Genomic DNA, 24,303 nt, shown 5'->3' with positions numbered 1-24,303 from the left:
GAATCTGCAGAGCTGAGATGTTCGCAGCCATAATTAAGGAAATAAACTATTTTAAACCTTTAATGCCAAATATAGAGACTGATTTAAATGAAATAACTAAAGCTGATCAAAAGATCTCCAGCCCCATGTTTGAGAAAATCTGTGGACCGACAAAGATCAGGAAGGATTTTCAGATTCCATCTATTGCAGAGCAGAACATCCAGAAACCATCAAAGGAATCTGAAGGAACCTCAGAGAGGAGCCTGAGCTGGACAGCAGGAATCTCTGAACCCTCAGATGGTTCTACTTCAAGAACCACCATTCATCAACAGCTGATAGAACCTCATGGAGCAGAAAATCTTTTGCAAATCTTTGTCCAGTTCTACATTTGCAGTCACATTTACAGACTTTGCTGAGCAGGAAAGAGGCCAGATGTTGACCTTGTCCAGAACCAGTCTCTGCCTCACTGCTCAAAAGTCCATTAGGGATTTCAGAGCAACTGCCTTCAGTACTTTTCTAGGGATGTTCATGCACCAAGAAATGGGAAAACCACAAAGGCCTGTCCGAGGATGAAGAGGGTACAGCTGCAGCCCTGATATGTTCCTGAGAGAAGATGTAGGAGAATTTGGCAACCATAAATGGATCAAAGTTAACCTGGTTCTGTTGGACACCTGAAGAGGTGTACAGAAAGAATGTGATGACACACCTGGAACTGTTCAGGTGTTTGTGTTTAGAGAGGGTTGGATTGCGTTCCATTCATTATTAAGATGGATGTAAATATTTTTATTATATTTATTTTTTCGTTTCTATTTGCCTTTAATTTTACTGCTGTCCCATAACTATAAACAAGGACTAGCTGCGCATGCGCACAGTATGTTTTTGTTTTTTTTGTTCAGGTGACAAATTAGCTCTGATCAATAGGTGGCGGTAGTGAGCCAGTAAAAGCTGCTGGTCAGATTAGGGATGCAGGGAGAAACCTCAGAGATTCATCCGATTTAAAACATCAGCCGTTTATTTTTATCATTTACTTTAATGACTATGAACTAAAGATAAACTCCAGTTTTCAGGTTTAATTTTTTTTTATCAATTAAATAAATTTTTTAATCATTTACGGCCTATTTTTTGGTCTTTGGTGGGGTGGGGGTGTTGCTAGGGTGTGTTTGTTATGTGAGAAGGGAGGGGCCGCAGAAGAGGAGGAAGAGGAAGCTGGGGGAGAAGGGATGCTGATGAGGAGCAACAGGTGTGGGCTGCAGCCTGCTGACAATTTCACACGGAAGATCTGAAGGAAACAATCAGAAAACAAAGATCTAGAGAAGATCTGATGAAAGGTAGGAGAGTTTCTGTCTGCTTTTATAAACTAGGAGCTGATTGGAGAGATGAAGGCCAGCCTGGTAGGAAGATGGATGTTAGAAAGTGTTAAAAGGAAGAAAGAAATGAAGGAAATGACTATTTTAAACCCTGATCATTGAGTCAATTTCATTAAATTACATGTTCCTCTTTTTTTTTAACTTTAAACACATAAAAACCTTCAAACAGATGAATCATCACCAGACAATATTTTTATTCTCATGAGCTTATTTAAACATTACTGAGAAACCTTCTCATCAGCAGTTTAGCAGCAGTCTAACAGAAAGTCCTCACAAAAAACGAGTAATATCAGTCAATGTTGACTGGAATAAAACACGTCTAGTCCTTATCAGGTGACCGTGGTTCTGTGTTATTACGCTGAATGATGCAGCAGCATCATGATAATGAAGATGTTATCTGCTCAGGTCACTAGAAGGGGATTTCTCTCCAGAACCTTCTCCAAAGGGTGTGACTCAACTTTCCACCATGAAGCTCCTTAAGGCTCTTCCTCTTAGAGAAGTTTTCTGTAAAGGAGCTGGTGCTGTTTTTGTCACATGAAGATGCAGCACCAGGTGTTTGCTGCTGGGTCATAAGGAATCAATAAATGTAATATTTTTCATCATTCTGCAGTTCTTCATGTTTTAGAGATCTATAAAGCCTTACATTAAAGATAAATGGATTGAACTTATATACGGATGTTCCAGTCACACTGACCACTCAAAGCGCTCTAAAGTTGATTACACCACATCCATTCACCAATCCACAGATCAGAAGGCAACTGGAGGTTAAGTGCCTTGCCTGGGAGCACATCAACAGGTGGAAATTGGAGTTGAACCCAGAACATTTGGACTGGAAGACATCTGCTCTTGCCACTGTTCCAGCCTGAAGCCATCTGGTTTGCAGAAGACTGTGCAGTCACAGGTTGATGATTTGCTGGCCCAGCTGTGCTGTTACACACCTTTTCCATTTCATGCCCAAAGCAACTTCTCAAAAAGGAGTTAAAGACCCTTATTATGGAGAAATTGGAGGAACTGAGACTTATTTTCCTTCCTGGGATTTCTGGTGGTGAACCTGCTGTGACTTTTGCTGCTGTGATGCCACCTGCAGGCCTTTCCTCTGAAGGGTGCAGAATAGTTGGGGACAAACCTCAAGCAGTCTCAAGAAAAGCACTCCTTACACACTTCCTGAGGTTGGTTCCCTCTCTGCTGCCAGTAGTTTGTTTGGGTCAAAAGCCGATGCTCGGGTTAAGGTCCAACGTGCTAGACTGCAACTTGAGACCTAAGAAAGAGCACAGCTTAGCCAGTTCCAAGTGGAAGTCAAAAAGTTGGAGATTGAAGCTGAAAAAACTGTGAGGCTATGTCAACTGGAGCTTCAATCTCAGGCTAGAGCAAATATTTCTGCTATCCTAGCAAACTTTACTAGTGGTTCTGTTTTGTCCTCTGCTTCCTACCAAGGCAAACTCCAAAAAGAGCTGAAGCAATGTCCAAGCATGAGTCTGTTTAAAAAAAGACTAAAACTGATGTTTTTCAACATGTATTGGGATGAAGAGGTGAGGTGAATGGTATCTCATCTGAGCACGGTATGTATGTGTGTGTGTGTGTGTGTGTGTGTGCGTGTCTGTGTTTCTGCTGTGTGTTTGCATGGGGTGCATGGGGGTGCTGGGCCCTCTTCTTTGCTTCTCGTCCTCTGTAGCTGCAGCCTGACGCTGCAGTTGTTGCAGCCTGGCTTCTCTCGCTGCTCCTCGGTCTGTGCCTCGTGGTGGTGGGGGGCAGGTCGGGGTTCAGGGGACTCTTGTGGACGGCTTGGTAGTTCAGGGGGGTCCTGGGGATCTTGTCTGCCACCTTGCGCTATGGGGTGTGGGGTTGGGATTGGTGGGGGGAGCTGGTGGTGGTGGAGCTGTGGTGTTGGATTGTGGCTCTGATGATTTGGGGGGGGGTCTCTAAGTGCCGATATACAAGAATGTGAATGTGGATTTAGGCCTAATGTGTGGTGTGTTTCTGTGAGTGTAGGTATGCATGTGTGCAGTTACATGTACATATGTGGAGGTACATGTTTGTCTGTATGTGTACATGTGTATATGTATGTATGTGTGTATATATATATATATATGTATGTGTGTATGTGTATGTATGTATATATGTGTATATATATATATGTGTATATGTGTGTATATGTATATATATAGATAATTGTGTATATATATTTATTTATGAGTTTTTGGTTTGTGAATTCTGGATCAAAAACATAGATGTTAATTAGGAAGGTTACTCAGTTAATTTAAGTGCAATTAGAGGGAGAAGGGGTATTAAAAATAAGTTTTACTTCTTCATACCCCTTTTCAGACAATTTATATTAATTAATAATCAATGTCAGATCTCAGGTTAAATATACTGACAAGTTTGCTTGTTGGAATATGTTTATTTTATGTTTATTTTACTGGTTGCTATTTGTGTTTAAGTTAATTTAATTTATTTGGAACTGGAAATTTAATTTAATGTTTACCAAACACTTTTTTGTATGGTATTTGGATATTTGTTCGTTTGTTATAAGCATTTCTGAAATTGATTTATTTACCGAAATCATTGTCTAAAATAAATAAAAATAAAAAATAAAAAATAAAAAAGGCAGACCGTTTGGTACCACAAGATATGTTACTTTGGTGCCTGAATTCCAAGAAACTGAAGTATATTGCTACTTTTCACCTTTTGAGCGAATAGCACAAGCCTTGCCATCAGAGGCCTGGTCGGTTTTGCTACGGTGAAAGTCCGAGGTAAAGTTCAAGAGGTTGTTACAGCTCTAGATGACACTCTAGATTATAAAAAAGTTAAAGCTGCCATTTTGAAAGCTTATGAACTTGTCCCACAGGCTTTTTGACAAAACTTTAGGTCTAACCCCTAACCGTAAGAAAAACCCCAGTCAGACCTATGTAGAGTTCGCCAGAGAGAAGGGGACCCTAACCCTAAACAGCAGAACAACTGAGCTTGAAGTTGACTGCACACCTCATCCTTGCTTTAAGCCTTCTTTGTTAGATGGGTTAGTTTCACTCACAGGAAGGCTTGGACATCAGCGTCCGATCTGTATTTTGCAATGACAATGGTCGTTTTCAGTCGGTTATTTAAGCTGACACTTTGCCGTTTACCAAACAGTTGTCGTGTGGCTCTGTACATTTGGTTCATTTGTAATTCAAATCGATCTCTGGTGTTTTCCCTATTGCTGTCTGCACTGCATTTCCCATCAAAGGTGTTGCTTTACTGCTGGGAACTGATATTGCTGGTGGGAAAGTAACTCTGGCATTAGAGGTGCTAGATGAACCACAGAGTTTGGAACCTTGAGATGAAAAGTCTCTGACAGTTTGCTTATTGGGAGTTTTTTCAGATAGTGTGGAACTTGACCCAGATACTGAGGTATCTGCAATCCCTGACATAAAAGATCGAAATGCACTGCAGACCCCTGATCACATCTTCGCACTTCCCAGAGGTCAGATCCAATGTTGCAAAAGTGTTTTGAAGGTGTGGTAGGTGCTGACAAAGCTAAAGATGGAACTGCACCCTTCTTTCTGTTATGATTCTGGCCCGTCTGCCTGCTCTGCTCTCACTCATGCAATCAACTCATCTGCTTCACCTGTCTGTTGCTGCGCTGCTGCGCAATCACCGTCATGCCACACGCCTGTGGAGCTGCAGTTATATACAGCCCTCTGACAGGCAGCCGGTGCCAGATTTTTGAAAACATTTGTGAGTAGTTATCCAGTGTTCCTTCCTGACTGATCTTGTTCTCTGACCTTGCCTCGCCTCACGGATTTTGCCTTCTTGCCCGCCCCTTGTCTGACGCCTCTAGCCCTGGAATTCGACCCTGTTTCTGTCCCTGGATTTACGCCACAACCCAAACACTAGTTTATTCAGCCTGAGCCCACCTGGCTCTCTAGTCCGCCTGGAATTATTGTCAAAAGGACAATCACAGCTCTCTGTGTTCCTGTCAGTTTGAGCTGATTCCTCCGACTTCAGTCTGTTGGATTCTTCCTCATTAACCGTCTGGATCACATCCTCTTCTGGATTCTGCGCCTCATCCCCAGACTGAGAAGATTTGTGGCTTTATCTAACTCTTTGCAAATCCTGAGTTTTATTCAGCCACTAACTAGTCTCTCTGTTCTCAGTCGTTCCTGGAAGCTGACTGCTGCTCTCCTGCTTTCTGATCCTGAGTTTCTGAATAAACCTTTTAACTTATCACTTTGTGTTTGGCTGAAATTGGGTTCTCTGTCTCTGGTCGTGATACTTTCTTAATGGAGTCTTAAAAATCACTTGTAGCTTGGTTATTAAAGCAATTACTAACATTTTCTCAATTTTTGGCCTCCCTAAAATGATACAAACTGATCAAGGGACAATTGTCCAGTCAAAGCTTTCGAAACAAGTTCTTAAAAACTAGACTAACAGCGTTCTGTTTCCAGCTCTTATTGTCCTTAGTCTAAAGGTGGCGTCAGACATTAAAGTCTATGCTGTGAATACTGCTCGGAGGTTGAGAAAAATTGGGACACCGACAACACAGCCCAGTGGCACCTCTGCACTAATGGTGAGCAGTGAAAACTCTGATCCTGGTGAAGATGGCTGGATTCTTCGTACCATCTTCTACCTTAGGCCTCGTTTGCCAAACTCTGAAATGTTAACAGAGTTGCCTAGCTTTCTTACACTGATTAGCAGTTATCCGTGCTTGGTCAATGACGTGCCGATCTGCACCACAGTGCTCAAACATGATTCAATTCAGTTTATTTATATAGCGCCAATTCACAACACATGTTGTCTCAAGGCACTTCACAGCAGTCAGGTTCATACATTCTAATGAATCGTAACCATTGAACAGTGCTGTCGGAGTTAGCTTTTTATTGAAATTGGATAAAAAGTTTTTTTTAAGGAAACCCAGCAGATTGCATCCAGTCAGTGACTTGCAGCATTCACTCCTCCCAGATGAGCATGTAGAGACAGTGGACAGTCACTGGCGTTGACTTTGCAGCAATCCCTCATACTGAGCATGCATGTAGCGACAGTGGAGAGGAAAAACTCCCTTTTAACAGGAAGAAACCTCCAGCAGAACCAGAACCAGGCTCAGTGTGAGCGGCCATCTGCCATGACCGACTGGAGGTTTGAGAGAACAGAGCAGAGACACAAAGAGAACAAAGAAGCACTGATCCAGGAGTACTTTCTATGGGAAGGAAAAGTAAATGTTAATGGATGTAGCTCCTTTAGTCGTGTCATCTAGAAAGAAAGAACAGATAAACTCCAGTTTTCAAGGTTAGAGTCTGAAAGAGAGCACATAGAGTTTGTTACAGTTAAGCTCAGTCAATCGCCATGTCTAGGAGAGAGAAAGGGTTAAACACTGAAAGACAGGGCCATGTGGATCATTGGTAGAGGGTGAGCATTAAGTTGTTGGCAGCAGAAGCTTGGACGATGATATGGATGTTGCTGGTGCTAAACCCATTAAGCAACATCCTTATAGGGTGAATCCAGTCAAATGAGCTCTAATGAACAGTAAGACAGATTACATGTTGCAACATGGATTTGCAAAGCTCAGCTGTAGTTCTTGGTGTTCCCCCTGCTTGCTAGAAATGAAACCTGATGCATCTTCTCATTTTGTTAGTTTTCTATCAAGTCCCCCTCTTTGTTTCTCCTTCCCCTCTGAAGATTGCATGGATACAATGGGCAACGCCCAATATGTAAGCACATTGGATCTACGAACACTAGACAAATCTCTACAGTACAATCTAATGGCTTTTGGTATATGTATTGCCCCTGCAGCCTTTCAGTGTTTAAAGTTTTATCTAGATGCTGTGCCTGTTTTGATGACCTCATTGTACAAACCTCTACCTGGAAAGAACACATGTCTGTTCTAAAACAACTGTTTGCAGGGCTTGCAGAAGCTTCTATTACCTTTAACCTTGCCAAGTGTGACATTTGGAAAGGCTACTGCTGCCTATCTAGGTAGGCAAGTAGGCCAAGGGCAAGTTCATCCTGTGGAGAAATAAGTTGCTGCCGTTGCTGAGTTCCCTGTACCTTAATCTAAAAAGGCAAAGCATTATATCTCTTTTGTGTCATGCAACTATTCTCTCTGCCCCAGATATGGAGCGACAGTTCAGTGCCAGTCAATGGGAGCTGGAGCTGTTCTACTGCAGAAAACGGAGCTGATCATGATGTTTGTTAAACTTACGAGAAGAATAACAGAAGCCAGCTAAATTACTCAATCATTGAGAAGGAAGCCTTAGCTTTGCACTTAATACTTCAGCACTTTGAAGTGTACCTTGGATCTAATCCTCCCATAGCTGTTTACACCGGCCACAATCCACTCGTCTTTCACCCTATTATGTATAACTAAACCAAAGATCTCTACTCGTACAGAACTTAGATCTAGATATCCGACAAGAAAAGCGTGCAGCCAACATTTCAGCTGATGTCCAGACAGAGTTTCCAAGGCATGTGTGTTTGTGTATCTGTGTGTACTTTGTTTTTGATGAACATTGTTTTGTATTTTAGAGTGGGGGTTGTTACGGCCTGAGGCCATCTGGTTTGCATAAGACTGTGCGGTTGCAGGTTGATTTCAATTCACTTCAATTCAAAAATACTTTATTCATCCTAAAGGGAAATTAAATGTTGTTATAGCTCATATTATGAAGGTTTCTTCAAAGAGCCGTTGCAGATGCTGATGGCTGTGGGCAGGAAGGATCTCCTGTAGAGGTCCGTCTTACAGCAGATCTGAAGAAGACTGACTGAAGACATTCTGTTGTTGTGGGACAGTCTGATGAAGAGGATGCTCAGGGTTCTCCATAATATTCATCTTGTCTGCACAATGATCTCCAGAGGTTCTAGAATAGTCCCCAGAACAGACCCAGAACGGAGTCTTTTTTAATCAACTTCTTGAGCATTTTCAAGTCCCTGGTTCTGATTCTGCTTCCCCAGCAGATGATGGCAGAGAAGATCATTTTCTCCACAACAGACTTTGAGAAGATCTGCAGCATCTTGCTGCAAACACCAAAGGTCCTAAGCTTCCTCAGGAATAACAGTCTGCTGTGTCCCTTCTTTGATGGTCCAGCTGTGCTGTTACTCGTCTGATGTTAATCAAACTTCTGAAAATATAATTGTGGTAAACTGCATTATTTTACTGGAGACCATATTTGTTTTCATGTGATTGGTTTTCCTTATTAGAAGTTATCTTTGTAAACCTCATTTGATGGTAGTTTGTACTAGTTCTTATACTCTCCTTTGGTTCAAAACAGTAAATAGCTTTTATATTTATTATAAAACCACCTACATCTGGTTTATTGTTACTTCCCCTTTTACCTGTTTAAGCTGTTAACAGCCACAGTCGCTCTGTTAGAATAAAGCCATTTTTGTTCCCTGAACACACCTGGGCATGCATGGATGGAGGAAATCACAGATGTTATTTTCTCTCGTCATTTCCAGACAGTGAAAGCAGCTGAAGCTGCAGCCTGACCTGCTAACCTCAGACTGACGACAAACAAAAACACCTGAAAAAATGGCCACCAGCTGTGACGACCCGCACGTCCTGACAGAGCAGGAGGAGCTACGGGGCAGTGTCAATCAGGTCACAGATAAGGTAATTACATCACTAAATAACATTTTATTTTAACTGAAACAATCTGACAGATAGTATCAATAGATATAAACATGTCATCTTTGGTTGTGTCTTTAGCCAAAGATGCTCTGGTGAGCTCTGACTGAAACTCTTCAAACAGATCATTACTGTCAAAATGCTTACACACTTGATTAGCAGCAATTTTCTCAAGAATGTTAGATAAAAACAGAAGATTGGATATAAGTCTCTAATTTATTAAGTCATCCTGATCAAGAGAAGGTTTAAAAGCCTGTGGGAACACTTCTTAAATAATTTAGTTGGGATTGGTTCTAATAACCAGTAAGAGAACAAAATGAAAAAACCTTGGCTGCGGGGTGTCACAGCCTGAATGAACATGGATGCCATTCCTCTGTGGAAAATATTATTCCATATTTGTTTTTTTAACCTTTATTAAACCAGGATAAAGTCACTGAGATTAAAAACCTATTTTTAAAGGAGTTCTGGCCAAGAGGCAGACACAAATGAAACAAAAACGTACGCAGTTAAAAATAAAACTATGAAAATCAGGTACATGTTACAGAATCAGCCTCAATAATTTTAAGATTGGAAGTAAAAGCACTCAATGAGAGACATTCAGTTAATTTCAACGTTTTCTGTTGCGAATTCCAGGAGAAGAGAGAAGATTGAGAAAAGGTTTCTTACGCAATTCCGTCTGACCAAAAGGGACAGAAAGAAGCAGCAAATTGTGTGAGAAAGAGTATAAGAGTAAATATTTCTCAGTGCAATTGCAGTACAGATATAAGCCGGCAGAAGTATTGTTTTGTGTATAAAAGTTAACCAATGGGAATTTCTTCAGGCAGCCAGACCAGGACGTTCCACAACATTGTGACAAAGCAATCATATGCAAAAAAGATCTCCATAATCCAGCACAGACATAAAAGTTACAGAGACAAACTACTTTTTAGCAGAATATGAAAAACACAACTTGCTTTGCAAATAATAACCCAGCTTTAATTTTAGCCTGTTAAAAAGATTTTCCACATCTGGTTTGAAAGTGAGGGAGTCATTGATCAAAATACCCACATATTTATATGTGTGAACCAACTTTGTTTGATTTCATCCTGAGGACACCACCAAGGGGATCTTTGTGGCCCCCTGGATTTGGAAATATACATCAATTTAGTTATATCTATATTAAGAACAAGTTTCAAATTGAATAAAGGGCTTTGGGTAGCAGTGAAGGCTTCCTGTTATTGTTCAGTGGTATGAGTAGGAGTGGATCCAGTGCAATAAATACCTGTATCATCTGCATTAAATTGTCATTCACTTTAGGCACATTCTGTCCCAATTCATTTATACAAATTCTGAATAGAAGAGGGCCTAATACAAATGCCTGCAGCACCCCCTTTTAAACTACTACAGCTTCAGAACTCAAATCATCATATTTAATTCATTGTGTCCAATTTCTTGACAAAATTTCTATTGTAAGATCAAAACTTTTTTACTTGGTGTCACAAGAGAGTCTAGAATGTTTTCCAGCACAGAAAGATTAGATATTGGTCAGTAATTTGTTATCACCACCTTTTAATAAAGGGAAGGCTGATTTCCTTATTGAAGGAGTTTCCTGTTTTTCTACAGTAAAGGTAAAACGGATTGTCAGGGGCTCGGCTGCAAAGTCAGCCGCCACCTTCAAAACAGGGAACTTATTGAGGCAACTGTGGCTCAGTACGAAGAGTAGTTGTCTTGCAATCAGAAGGTTGTGGGTTTGATTTCAGCTTGCGCCATGTGTTGATGTGCCCCTGGACAAGGCACTTAACCTCAAGTTGCCTACCGATGTATGAATGTGTGAGCATTAGTGAATGTGGCTCTAGTGTAAAGTGCTTTGAGTGGTCTGCATGACTGGAAAAGCGCTATATAAGTTCAGTCCATTTACCATTTATGAGATTGAGTCCCTGAGATTTCGTATGATCAAAACCTTTCAGGGCTTCATAAACATCAGCAACAGAGAAAGGCACAAAATGGAAATGCTCACCAGAGATCACAGGGTGAGTTGCACAAGATGCAGCAGAAACAGTTTCCTTGGAATGAAATAAAAATGAAATAAAAAACCAGTGTGTGAAGAATAACCAAGCCCTCTCTACATCAGGGATCAAACCTGTTTCCTTTAATTCAATAGCCGATACGTCGTGATGAAAAGCTTGTTCACTGAACTGTTTAAGATTTTATTATAATACGAGGTTTAGATTTTGATGTCTTAATGTTTCTAATAGCTGCAACAACACGATGATCTCTCACATTGTTCCAGACGTTTCACAGATTCAAAGCTGGGAATTTATGAGGACCATTAGTCAACATCAAATCAAAATAGACTTTTCAGGACTTTTAAGATTTGGTTGAGTCGGCATGTTGACCAACTGGGTAAGACTGAGTGAGTCACAATAAGCTTTAAACCCATGAGAACCTCCACTGAGCCAGTCTCAATTCACATCTTCAACTAAGACTAATTCACTAAAGTTCAGTCTGGACAGAAGATGGTTTGAAGAGAATAATGCTTCTTTAGAGGCTTGTAGCACCAACGACAGTTTTAGAAAACATGTTGGAAATTTCCACATTTAAAAGCTAAGAGTTCCAGCTGTTTGGAGAGTTGTTTGACATCAATGGCAACACCGGCACCTTTTCTAGGTCTCTCAGTACAATAAAGATTATATCCAACAATGTTTATATCTGCATCAGTAACAGACTTGGTCAACCAAGTTTCAAGCACCTCAGGCCTCACATAGAAAAACATTCAAACTGAGTTTAAAAATGATTTAAAACTGAGTTTAAAATCAAAGTCAGAAAGACTAAAGAGCAAGCAACAGACGTGCTGCTTTCTTGGATTTTGGTTGAGTTTGAGTGGAAGAAAACAGCATCTTACATTTCTGTACTTCCTGTGACTTCAATTTAAAGACCCTGCTGCTGAAATCAGCTAACTTTGAGTCTTCTTTACTCAGTAACTTCCACACCAAAGAGTGTTGCTGATAGCGGGATCTTGAAGCACATAGGTATGTTGTGTTCACTGATCAGAAAAAGATCAGATTTGTGAGTTTACATCTGCTCACAGGTCAAGCTGAACATTGTCTTATTTGTCACCAGCCAATTTCTCAATCCCTCTCTAATAAAGCATCGACCCTACTTCATTATGGAAGTTCAGGGCTTCCTCTGATCCTTCAGGAAACTCTCCTCCTTTATTACCTGTGATAGGAAGCCCACTGGGTGCTTGTCAGAACTTTAGGACAGAAATTACTTTGCAACACTATCTTCATCCATTGTGGAGGGGCCCCAAGAAACCTTGTAGACTGCACCCATGCATCGCATATCCTAACTCAGCTTTGCTTCTATTAACAGTGAGCATCAGGTTAGATAAGGTCACATTAGCAACGAACATTGAAAATAGTAAATCCAGCCTCCCAATCTGTCAAAAAGCTGCTCATTCTGAGCGTTTCAATGAAGTATCCTTTCTGCTCAGTCAAAACAGAAACTAGTCTTGAGTCCAAACAAATCTAAAAATAATCAGGTGAACCTCAGAGGGACTCGCTTTACACACATGCAACAGGTGACATCAGCGTCATAGAGGCATCACAGTCTGAGCTGAGCCTGAGGGCAGCGACACCTGGCACACCTGGTTGCCATAGAGACAGCTAGTCTCCATGTGCTGACACAGATGAGGTCAGAGATTCAGTGGGGGGCGGAGCTAAACTCACTCACTCACACACACACACAGGCTCGCTATTTATCAGCTCATTACCGTCTCAGTGGGGACATCCCCCAGAGACAGACAGGATGTTTACAGAAGGCAGCACACCGACACCAGGAGAACCTTTATTATAGCATCATGTTTACGCTCATTTTACACTCAGAACCAGTGGAGACATTTCTGTCATAACCTGACACCGTACAAGCACAGCAATACTGAGCGCTATGGACACTCTGAATGAAGCTGAGTCTGAGAGCAGTAATCCAGGAAGCAGCTGGAGGGTTTGGACGTTCTGCAGGATCCTGTCTGAGATCTACACCACAACAAACTTTACTGTTTGTCAGATTTCAAAGTGTTTAACCTGACTGTAAACCCAACTATGGCTGATGCAAACTATTTTCATCAAACCAGAAGTTAATGTAAACCGATCTAATGTTTATTTGTGTCTTTTAGTCCCTGGAGAGCACAAGACGGATGGTTCAGCTGGTGGAGGAGGTGCGCTCACACACACCTAGAAAAGCCTTGCAGGGATTACAGCCTGACAAATACACACAGCATGAAGAACGAACACAGATTAACATCATTCTAAACTTCATTTTGTTTGTTCCTTCAAAGATGCCTGTTCAAATGATTTAAGATGGGATGTCAAACATTTGTTCTTTAACATGTTAAACAAACGGTGAGACTAAAGATCACAAAGCATCTCTGAGTTTTACTCCAACAGAATCAAATATAGTTGAAACCAGAATCTACTCCAAAAGTGTCATAAAAGGCCACTCAAGAACAGCTTCATGTTTGGTGACATGTTCTGTGGTCTGATGAAACTAAAATCTAAGTGCTTGGCCATAATTTGGTGGAAAAACAATGAACCTGGCAATCAGTTCTGTCTGGAGGAATGGACCAAACTTCCAGCGAATAATTGTTTAAAGGTTGTGAAAGTAAACCCAAAACATCTGATCCGAGTCAAACGGTTTAAAAGACAGTTCTACCAAATACTAAGAAATGGATGGAAACGTCTGAAGAAAGAATTCAAAAATTATTTTTGCCATTTAGCAAATAAAAATAAAGTTGGTGACCCTAACTGACCTAAAACAGGAGAAGTTGAGTCTGATTTAATGTCAGATAGTAAGAAAGGTTATGAGTCATTTTTACAGTGTGTGAGTAAAATATCTGGTTTCAACTATAAATTTTCCTTGAAATCATCTGGAAAAAATCTTCAATCTTTTCTACATATAGTTTGCATTAAGTGAAGATAATAGTTGGGTCTTGTTGCAAATAATTAATTAGCAGTCCACATCATGTAAATGCATGCGTCTGTCGGGGTTGTGCCACTTCTTACTGGTCATCATGGTGATAATCACCTGCAGAAACTTTCTTATGTTCTCCCCCTGCAGAGCAAAGATGTTGGCATCAAAACTGTGGTGATGTTAGATGAACAAGGAGGTAAATAATTCTTCCTTATCACAATACTTCTGCTGTCATGTAAAGGATTAATATGTGCAGTTTTGTTTTCATATCAGAAGCAGCTGAATATTTGCTCAGTTTGCTCCATGATGATCACAGATCCAGCGACTGATAAGACCGCTCAGGTCTCTCAAGTCAGAATAAACCACAGTATCATTAATCCGAGATGTTATAAAGTGCAACCAAAACTAAGTATGCCTGAATTAGGGATGTACCGATATGAACATTTGGGCCAATGTCGATATCTGATATTAATATTGCTGTTATGGCAGATAACCGGTGTTTACCAATATTATTTATGTATTTTTCTACCCTTTCGACACGGTGAAAAAAATGACCACACCCCTGACCTTGCTTCTCTGCTTCAGCTAAACATCCCACAATCCTGTGTTGCACCTCTATCACTGTCACATGACCAATCCCTCCCCTTCCCGAAACACATTCACAAACAGCAACAAGATGAATTATTGGTTATTAATATGGATGCATAAAATATCAGGATTAACATCGATATTGGCTGATCTGAGTAATTTCTTAACATATTGGAATCAGTCCGATAATTAAAACTGCGCCAATATTAATAAGAGATGTTTATTTCCATCTTTTTTCTGTTTGTGTTTTAGGAGGAGAAGGGGGTTGGTCATGTGGTATTTGTTTGGTCATGTGAAGGTGATAGTGAGGCAGCGCAGGATTGTGGGATGTTTAAAGGGTACATATAAGTATAAATGTTCCTTTGTTGGGTGTATTAACCCACACAATTCATGACACCGTCCCCCTGCATCAGAACCTCTTCAAAGTGTCTGGTTAAATGTTATTTTGCATGGAAATGTTCCCAAATCCGTGGGAAAATTCCTCTTTCCCCACTTTGTTATCAGACTACAAAAATGGCTGAACAGGTTAACAAAAAGTGCTCTTTGATGTGGAAGGAGGCAGGGCATGAAGTGCCTCAGTAGCATTTAAAGAGACGGTACCAAAACGAGTTGCTCTCAGACGCACCTCAGAACAGGTAAGAGAGGAGCCTGTGGAGCTACAAGAACTAGGAGTTCAGAGCAAAGCGTTGAGGTTCTACTTTAAATAGACCACAACTGGATGATTAAAGGGTGAAAAGAAGGGATTTAAAAGCATGTTATGTCCTCTTTAACTGAAACAAAGTAACTGTAATATTAATAGTAAAATAAAATCAATATATGTAATATAAGTAAATATCGGTTATTGGCCATAAAAACAATATTAATATCGGCCCACATTTTTATATTGATGCATCCCTAGTTATTATATCAGCCCTGTTTTACTTATCCAACCGATATTGATATGTTTAACCCTCCCGCTGTCCTGGCTAAGCGCTAGTCCAAAGTAAGGCAGATGTCATGGGAGGCGAAAGAAAGAACTGCACGCAGGGTTTCTCTGACCCCCGCAGGACCAAAAATCTAAGGCTGTGGTAAGAAATGTGATGTGGAGGGCTCCCTGCAGACCAGCGTGTGGGAAAACTTGAGTAGCGCACACGGGGTCAGTGCGACCCCTCCAGGACTGTGGAAGGGTTAAAAACGGCTAACCATTTCTGACACTCTCCCCTACCTTAGCTACCTACTGATGATTGGGGAACCTTCTAGAAAAGAGATTACCAATGAGGAGAGGGTTAATGCCAAAGACACTGTTTCTAAACTACACAAAATACCCGGCTAACGTGTGTATGCAAGCCTCATACAGATTTAACTGGACCACAACTTGGTAGAAATTCAGTTCAAATTGTGCAACAAATTTATGGGTCCCAATTTTTCAGTCCCAGTCCTGCATCAAACCTATATAAAGAATTAACATGGGGTCATTAAGTAACCCACTGATGGTCATATCTGGACCATTTTTTCAGTCCATTTCCTATCCCTACAAGCCCCAGGATGGATGGAGGGAGGAGGGAGGAAGGGAGGGAATATGTTTCCAGATAAGGTACCCCTTATTATTTCAAGCCTACTTATGGGGCCCACCCAATCAGACTCTGATTTGATCATAAGCTGATCATACAAAACATGTCTGAACTTAACCAATTAGTTCAGTGGTGTTTCCATCTGGGCTGTTGGTTGAACCCCATAAGCACCACCACCACCTTGAACTTCCTGTTCCTCACAGAACAGCTGGAGCGAATAGAGGAAGGAATGGAGTCCATCAACAGGGACATGAGGGAGGCAGAGAAGAACCTGACAGACATGGCTCAGTGCTGCGGCCTGTGCATATGGCCGCTCAGGAAGTACGGCTCTCACTGCTGCTCAGCTGGCAGCCGGTGAACTCATACAGGTGCCCAGTTCCATTAGAAATCAAAAGCTTGCATTGAGTTTTTAACTATTTTTCATGATTACTAAATACAAACAGATTTCAGTCTAATTGAAATTACCAAGTCTAATGATGCAGAGGACACTCTTGAGGTCAATCCCAGAGATAAAACCTGCTGGAACTGGGCACTGAGACCAGACTGCAAATGCAGCTACAAGTGCCACCTTTTGTTTTGTTTCAAACCGGGCCGTATTTTTGAGTTCTTAGAGGGTTAGAGTTGTTTTAAGTTGCTACTGGCTGTTTTTACATTTAAGAGATGCAGCTTTTTTGAACTTGCCTGGGTTTGTGTGTTGCTTTTGTGTTTTTTGCTTCGTCGTCCTCCTCCTCGTCTTCCTCCTTAGAGCAATTGGAGCGAATAGAGGAGGGTTTGGATCAGATCAACTCTGACATGAAGGAGGCCGAGAAGAACCTGACGGACCTGGGGAAGTGCTGCGGGCTCTGCAGCTGCGAGAAGTAGGTGAAGGTGTCCATAAATGAAGAAATTTCTGGCCTACATCAGTAAACCTTCTGTAACTAACCGAGGATGAGGCTCATTAGCTGCTTTTGTTGCTTGCTTGCTTTGGTCCTAGAGATCCAGCCCTCATTTCTTTGTTTTTTCCTTCTAAGCAGCCAGACTTTCTCTTTCTCTATTTTAGTGGCCAATATCAATTGTTCTCTGTGGTTTTGAAGGTCCTTTAAAGTTTTCATGTGGACTTCAACTCCTTTTTTTCTCAGATGCAATGCAAGTTCAACATTATATTTGATCTTTAGGGTCTTCTGGTCTGAGCAGTTTGTCACAAACAATTCTTTAGCTGAAGGAATAAAAATGCCAACAGGAACACAGTTTAACACACAGAATCGGGTTTTGACTCCAGCAATTTATTAATAACAGAATAAATACCACAGGTTGGACCTAGTTCCAAGTCTTTATAGTCAAGTCACAAGTCAAGACTAACAATTCTCAAATCAAGTCCAAGTCCTATGGTTTAAATGTCAGGTCACTGAAACACTATGCACAAAAAACTAAAAACTTGTTTGTTTAAATTTCACAAAGCATCTATACAAATGATTTCTATAAATGTCTTCTTTCTTAAAGGCTTTCAGCCCTGCAATTGACCAGCAGTTTGTTTAGGTGAACCCAACCTTTTGCTTGTTGGCAGCTGGGATAGACTCCATTATGCAACTGCCTTAAAAGACCCTAAATAAGATGTAGCAGAAGGATGAATGAATGAAGAAGGCAATCATTAAAAGACATTTCAATGGCAATAAAAAAGCATTTTATATTGTGGTGTCATCATTCCAAACACCATTAACTAGTCAGAGAAACAAGATAATTCCTTTATAAATTCCTTTTATCCCTTATAATTAATGATAGTTCATAGAACTATTTTTTTTAAGTGTCAACACAAAAAAGTTGCAAAAAAGTTCAACACTGCTAGAAAGCATGAGGTAACCAAATTTAACATGAGCTAAAACAAGCGCTACATTTTGAAATATAGCTCTACACTATGTATCACTAATTATCACTGTGTTTAAAAAATGTATTTAAATGAATATATTAAACACAAATGTGTTTTACTCTTCACATCTGGAATGTGCACCTCTAAATACTGAGCAAAAAAAGAACTAAAAACTAGTTCTGTCCTAAATGAAGACGTCTCATTAGTAGCATTTATGTAGAGTACAAAGCTACTAATCAAAGTCTGCATTTAGACATAATTAGTAATTCACTGACTGTGTGCTCTGTGTCGGAGAGATATAAAACAAAATCTGCAATCTCACATTTAGCTTTAGCTATCAACTGTGTTTAAATCTGTGAAAGGAGCATCTGCAGAATAACTGAAACTGAATTAATGTTACATAGAAAATCTGCACAAACTGCTTCATAAAAAAATATGAACACAAATCAAAAATTAATATAAAGATGTTCACTGGAAAGCTAGCTTTAGCTTCCAATGTATGTCACAGTTCAACGTTGTCGTTTCTCCGTCAGTTATGTTTGACCACATATTTTACACACGGAAACATGTTTTATTGGAGTCTGAGTAGCCGAATGAAATCACCCTGGGAGTCATTTTTCCTCCACCGTTGCTCATCACAAGTCAACAGTCAAGTCTTTTTTAATATAACCAAGTCAGGACTTAAGTCATCAAATCTATGATTCAAGTCTGACTCGAGTCAAGTCATAAAATCAAAGTCCACACCTTTTATAAATACAGGGATCAATACGTGTTCTTGACCAATAATGTTAAAACAGTTTGTTCGAGATTAACTCTATTCATAGCCTTCAGTGACAGAGATATAGAAAAAACAAGAATATAACAACATTCGGAAGAAAAGAAGAACTGATTCATACATGTAAACATTAACTAATTTATAGAAAATCAATGAGGTTATCAAGTGAAGTCCAGAATTATTCATACCCTCCTGACAGATTTATTTTTTATTTAACCAAGTTTGTTTCTCATAGAAAATAACACTGGCCTCTCTCATGTACTCTAATGTACAAAAGGAATAATTTCTAAAAAAAATTTATCTGTTTTTATTTACTCTTTAACAGAAAACTGCATGTCAAAACTTATTTCTACCCTTCTCAATAATTATTGGAAAAATGTATTTTTGGTACAGGAATCAACCTCTTCTTTTGATTACTGAGCAGCTTATTGCAGGTATCCACTTGTATTTTGATTGTTTATCTTTGGTGATGAGCTCCAAGTCTTTAAGGGTGAAAGGCCTCCTTACCATCACCCTAATCTTTAGCTCTCCTTGCAGATTTTCCATCAGATTCAAGTCAGGACTCTGGATGAGTTGTCCCAAAACATTAATTTTTCTAGTCAAAAAAATAAATAAAACGGCAACCCACCGGTTACAGGATGAACCCCTGCTACTGTCATCACTGTTACCCCATTAGGTTATCACTTTTACTTGTATTAGATTAGCTATGATTCGCTTTAATTGCCGTAGTTTAATTTAGCCTCTGGCCTATTTTAGCTAAGCTTTTGGTTTATTAGCTTGGGTTAGCTTTCATTAGTTTAGTTTATCATATTTTAGCTTTGATTACTTAGGTTGATGTAGCTTTATATCCACTTAGCTTATCCTAGCTTTATGTAGCCTAATTTAGCTTTTACTGACTTATTTTGATTAAGCTTTCATTTGCTTCGCTTAGTTTAGCTTAACTAGCAGAGTTTATCTTGCTTTCATTACATTAGCTAAATTTAGCTTTTGTTTGTGTAGTCTAACTTTTTAGATTTGATTTCATTAGCTTAAAAAAATAGCTAAACACCAAATCAACTTCTGTTTGCAGATGAACTGTAAAAATTGGGCCTTAAAGGTGCTATCTTTATGTTATATTGCAGTTTATACATTTTCATGTAATCGTGTTTAATTCTGCAGTGTTTGTTCTGAAACCATCTTAGTGCTGCCCTCTTCGGGTTGAATGGGGGTTCTGCAGTTGGATTTTCCTGTTGGACTCGTAGCTCTCAGGTTTTCTTCTCCAGGTGTCTCAAAACAATCAGAAGCATGATTCATAAAAAGGGAGTAACTGTCCACATGTCTCCTGCTGTCCGTCCCTGTACTTCTGCAGAATTTTAGTTTGTCGTTGATAGTTTTCTTGGACAGCAGTGGCTTCTAAGCTGCCTTTTTTTCTCCCGAGTATTTACCTTGCTTTACATGCAGATGCTTTCACTTGTTGCCAGCGTTGAGTAAGCTCTGTGTTAACCAGCGATTCATCACCAGTCCCCCGAATGGTCCCTCCTGAGGAGGATACATTTTCACTGCAGCTGATCCTCCCACCTTTAGGTTATTTCTTTCAAGTCCTGACTCAGGGCTTTATTCAGTTTTTAAAAAGTGTCTGAAGAAATACTCTGACAGACCTACAGAAAGTCTGAAGAATGAAAGATCAGGACCACTTGTAAAAAAATACAGGAAAGTCTGCCTACTTGGAAGGAAGATATGAAGGCATAGAGGATGTTCTGTGGTGTACATGACATCAACAGGCTGTACACAATACAAGGACATTCATGAGATCAGTTTTTCCCCTCAGACTGAAAGCCTTTGAGGAGAGCGGAGCGTACAAGGCAGTTTGGGGCAGAGCCTCCCAGCAGGATGGGGCTGTGTCCAATCAGCCTCCGACGTCTCGGGTCGTTGACCAGCGAGAGCAAATGATGATGAGTGGAGGATACATACGCAGGTACACAGAGAGGCTAATTAGGCAGCTGCCTGGTGGGTGTTTGCTTTTATCCCAACAACCTGCGAGGTGTCATTAACCTTCCAGGCAGCTGCTCAAACACAGGAGGTTATCACAAACACACACACACCACTTGTCTACTGCCTCCTTTGTTTCAGGCTGACTGATGATGCCCGTGAGGATGAGATGGAGGAGAACCTGACTCATGTGGGAAGCATCCTGGGGAATCTGAAAAGTATGGCACTGGATATCGGCAACGAGCTGGAATCGCAAAATGATCAGCTCAACCGCATTGATGAAAAGGTACGGAGGTCCTGTTACAGGTCATTATTCTGACTGTGTCCGGAGGAAGCGGGAGAACTTTATTTAAACACACCATCAAAATGGAAACCACTCCATTAACATTATTATTCAATACATTTTCAGAAAAGGAAAATGAATACCACTAACAGAACTTCCACCAGCTGCAGAGCAGAAAACACACTTTCAGTCCACATAGAGCCCATCCCTCAAACCTTTCCTCATTTTGTCACATGACAGCCACAAACCTTTCTGTTTTTCACTGGGATTTTGTGCTACAGATGGACTCAAGGTTGTGCATTATTGTGAAGTCAAAGAAAAATGTGGGCATTTGTATTAAGCCCCCTTGACTTTAGAGAACAAACAGCATCATGAAGACTAACAAACACAGTAGACAGGTCAGGGAGAAAGTTCTGGTTCCGTTTAAAGCTGGGTTGGGTTCTACAACAATTTCCCATCTTTTAGCATTTCCCAGAGCTCTGTTCAGTCCATTTGAACATGGAGAGAGAACGGAGACATAGACGTCCACGTAAACTGACAGACTGGGCAAGCAGAGCATTAATCAGAGAAGCAGCCAAGAGGCCCACGGTTACTCTGGAGGAGCTGCAGAGATACACAGCTTAGGTAGGACAGCTATTAGTCATGGACTCCACAGATGAGATCTTTATGGAAGAGTAAGAAGAAGAAAGCCATTGTTGAAAAAAAGTAAGAATATGTCCTGGTTGGAGATTGCCACAAGCCATGTAGGAGACAGAACATGTAGACGGGGATCTGCTCAGATGAAGCTAAAACTTTACTTCTTGGCCTACATGCAAAACATTCTGTGTGGAAGAAAACTAACACCCCGATCACAACATCCCCATATTGAAACATGGTGGTGGCAGCATTATGCTGTGGAATGTTTTATTTTTTCAGAGGGACAGGGAAGCTGGTCAGAGTTGATGGAAGATGGATGGAGCTAAATCCAGGACAATCTTGGAAGAATACATGTTAGATGCTTCAGAAGAGCTGAGACTGGGGTGGAGGTTCACTTTCTAGCAGGACAACCACCCTAAAAATACAGCCAGAGATGCAATGGGGTGTTTAGATCAGAGCATATTCATGTGTTAGAATGCCCTAGTCAAAGTCCAGACCTAAATCTGAGAATATGTGCAAGGTTTAAAAACTGATGTTTACAGATGTACCAGAATGTCAGTCTCTAGATGCCTAAAGGTAGCACAGGGGACAACAGGAGTCAATGGGAACTGTTGGGGTCTTGAAATTAGAGTGTTGTGGGTTTGATTGCAGCTTCCTCCCTGGTCAACGTGCCCCTGCACAAGGCACCTAACTCCACGTTGCCAACTGATCTGTGCATCAATGTATAAGAATGTGTGTTTGTGTAGCTGGGTTTATGTGGCTGGAGTGTAAAGTACTTTGAGTGGTCAGTATGATTACAAAGGTGCTGTAGAAAATTCCGTCAATTGACCATTTAGAGACACGTCTGAAAGACCTTCAGCTGGAACTGCAAACAGATTCAATACTTTTCAGATTTTTCTTTGTAAAAACATTAAAAGCCATCTATCCTTCCACTTCACAATTTTGCACTACTTTCTCTAGGTCTTCCCCATAAAATCCAAATAAATTAATATTAATAATTGTTATGTGAAAATGAAGGCACCGTGTTTTGCGCTGCTGCTTGTGCTGCAGCAGTTTCTGCAGTTTAAGCTGTGTTGCGTCAGCATGACCAGGGCAGAGCACCAGCCTCAGCCATATCAGTCTGGAAACAAACCAGTGCAGAGGGAGGACAGTAAAAACTGTATCAGATTCATGAAACTCATGTTAAGAATTTAATAATAATAATAATAATCATTCTGCATGTTGCAGGCATTCTGCCCATTCCATTTTGTTCACATTGAGCTGCATTAATGTCTTTGTTCAGTTTCTGCAATGAAACTGTATCCTGTTTTCTTTTTCTTGACTCCATTTCTCTCTGCGCAGGCCAAAAGTAACGTTGGACGCATCGACGCCGCCAACAAGAAAGCTAACAATCTCATGAAGTGATAAGAGGACAGCATCGGATAAACTGAACTGCTCTGAGTCTTTCTTTAGTCTCCTTTAAGACTGTTCTTCAGTGGAGAACGTCTGATGTCGTTCTTTATCTCTTCTGTCATATTTAATTATTTATTGGGACCATAGTTTAGTTCTATGAGCCATAAGATAACTCCAGTTGACTCTACCTTGGGATTATAGTCCTTGAATTTGACTGCAGGGCCTTTATCACTTCACATTTCCTCCCATAGGGCATCTCCAGGTCACTCAGCAGGTCACAGCAATGATCTCTGCAGGGAAGTGAGCCCCTGCAGCAGCACTATCACCACCTGTGCAGACAGCTCAACCAGACCATAGAAACGTATAAATTCAAAAAGCTCATCACGAGGCTTCATCATTTGGCTGTGTTTGATGTAGAGTGCATATTTTTCCTTTTTGACTAGCACAGGTGCAGGAATAATTCCTGATGTTTTCAGTAACCAGTTCAGTTCCCAGTTTGGGCAATATTAGTCAACCCTCCTCCACCACAGCTCTTTTTACAGTGTCAAATGTTCCTGAGCGCTGGAAACACGTGCATCATGGCGCCCTCTTCAGATCTAGGCGGGTATTGCGTACAGGAGGTAAACACGCATTTGTCTTCAGAGAAAGACCTCTGGGGACACCAAGCGGGCAAACATGGAACTGCTCCTTCCCGGCCACTCCATCTTCTTTTCTCCCCATGCAACTTCTGAAAATGGAGGTGGTACAATGAAGCGGTATGATCCCAAAGACAAACCAAATAATAGGATTCTGCTACAGAAAAAGTAAAAAAAAGGACGAAAAACAAACCAATATTAGGATTAATTTGAATAATAAATGTTTGATTTGTATACTTGCACCAATAATAATGGCCAACTTTTTTCCCATGTATATGTATATATTGGTTTTCATTTCTTGTTTTTTGTGATGAATTGCGTATATGGGGGTGAAAGGAAAATGAAAAATATGGTTTATTACTTTTTTGTGAACCAGAAAATCAATAAGTCGTTAACAAAAATATGAATAATCTATTTACGATAGAAAAACTTCGACATAGAGTTCCATTTAAAATTTGACTCCGGAAAGAAACTTTAACCTCTTCAATGCTACCCATATCTTCTGATATTTGTTGTTGACAGTAACAGTGATGTATGTGTAAACATTTATCCATCTTATGTTGCTTTTCTTCAGATTCCCCAATAGTTTGACAAAAAAAGTTGTACAGTCATCCATACATGACGTCATTTATAGAAAACCTTATAGTCAGACTTATTATCTGACAAGGAAAGCTAACTGTGACGTACTGTAAGTAAAATAAAATCAATGTTCCACTGCAACCAAACATTCAGACTTTTGAGTGGTTTGT

The 24,303-nt window shown here is 40.4% G+C and overlaps 1 protein-coding gene across 1 annotated transcript; it reads left to right on the top strand.

The window, feature by feature from the left end:
* Window positions 1-1,171: 1,171 nt before the first annotated feature.
* Window positions 1,172-24,279, top strand: zgc:101731 (SNARE_SNAP25N and SNARE_SNAP23C domain-containing protein). The gene is made up of 8 exons (XM_047392072.1): window positions 1,172-1,307; window positions 8,769-8,922; window positions 13,091-13,132; window positions 14,032-14,080; window positions 16,226-16,343; window positions 20,448-20,594; window positions 20,750-20,894; window positions 22,869-24,279. Exons 2-8 carry the CDS (start codon window positions 8,842-8,844, stop codon window positions 22,929-22,931), a joined length of 645 nt encoding a protein of 214 aa, XP_047248028.1. The 5' UTR covers window positions 1,172-1,307; window positions 8,769-8,841; the 3' UTR covers window positions 22,932-24,279.
* Window positions 24,280-24,303: the final 24 nt, after the last annotated feature.

The sequence above is a fragment of the Girardinichthys multiradiatus genome, chromosome 18 (genome assembly GCF_021462225.1).
Source record: "Girardinichthys multiradiatus isolate DD_20200921_A chromosome 18, DD_fGirMul_XY1, whole genome shotgun sequence".
In the NCBI taxonomy this organism is placed as follows: Eukaryota; Metazoa; Chordata; class Actinopteri; order Cyprinodontiformes; family Goodeidae; genus Girardinichthys; species Girardinichthys multiradiatus.
The sequence above is the reverse complement of the archived record's forward strand: the minus strand, read 5'-3'. Positions and strand labels throughout refer to the sequence as shown.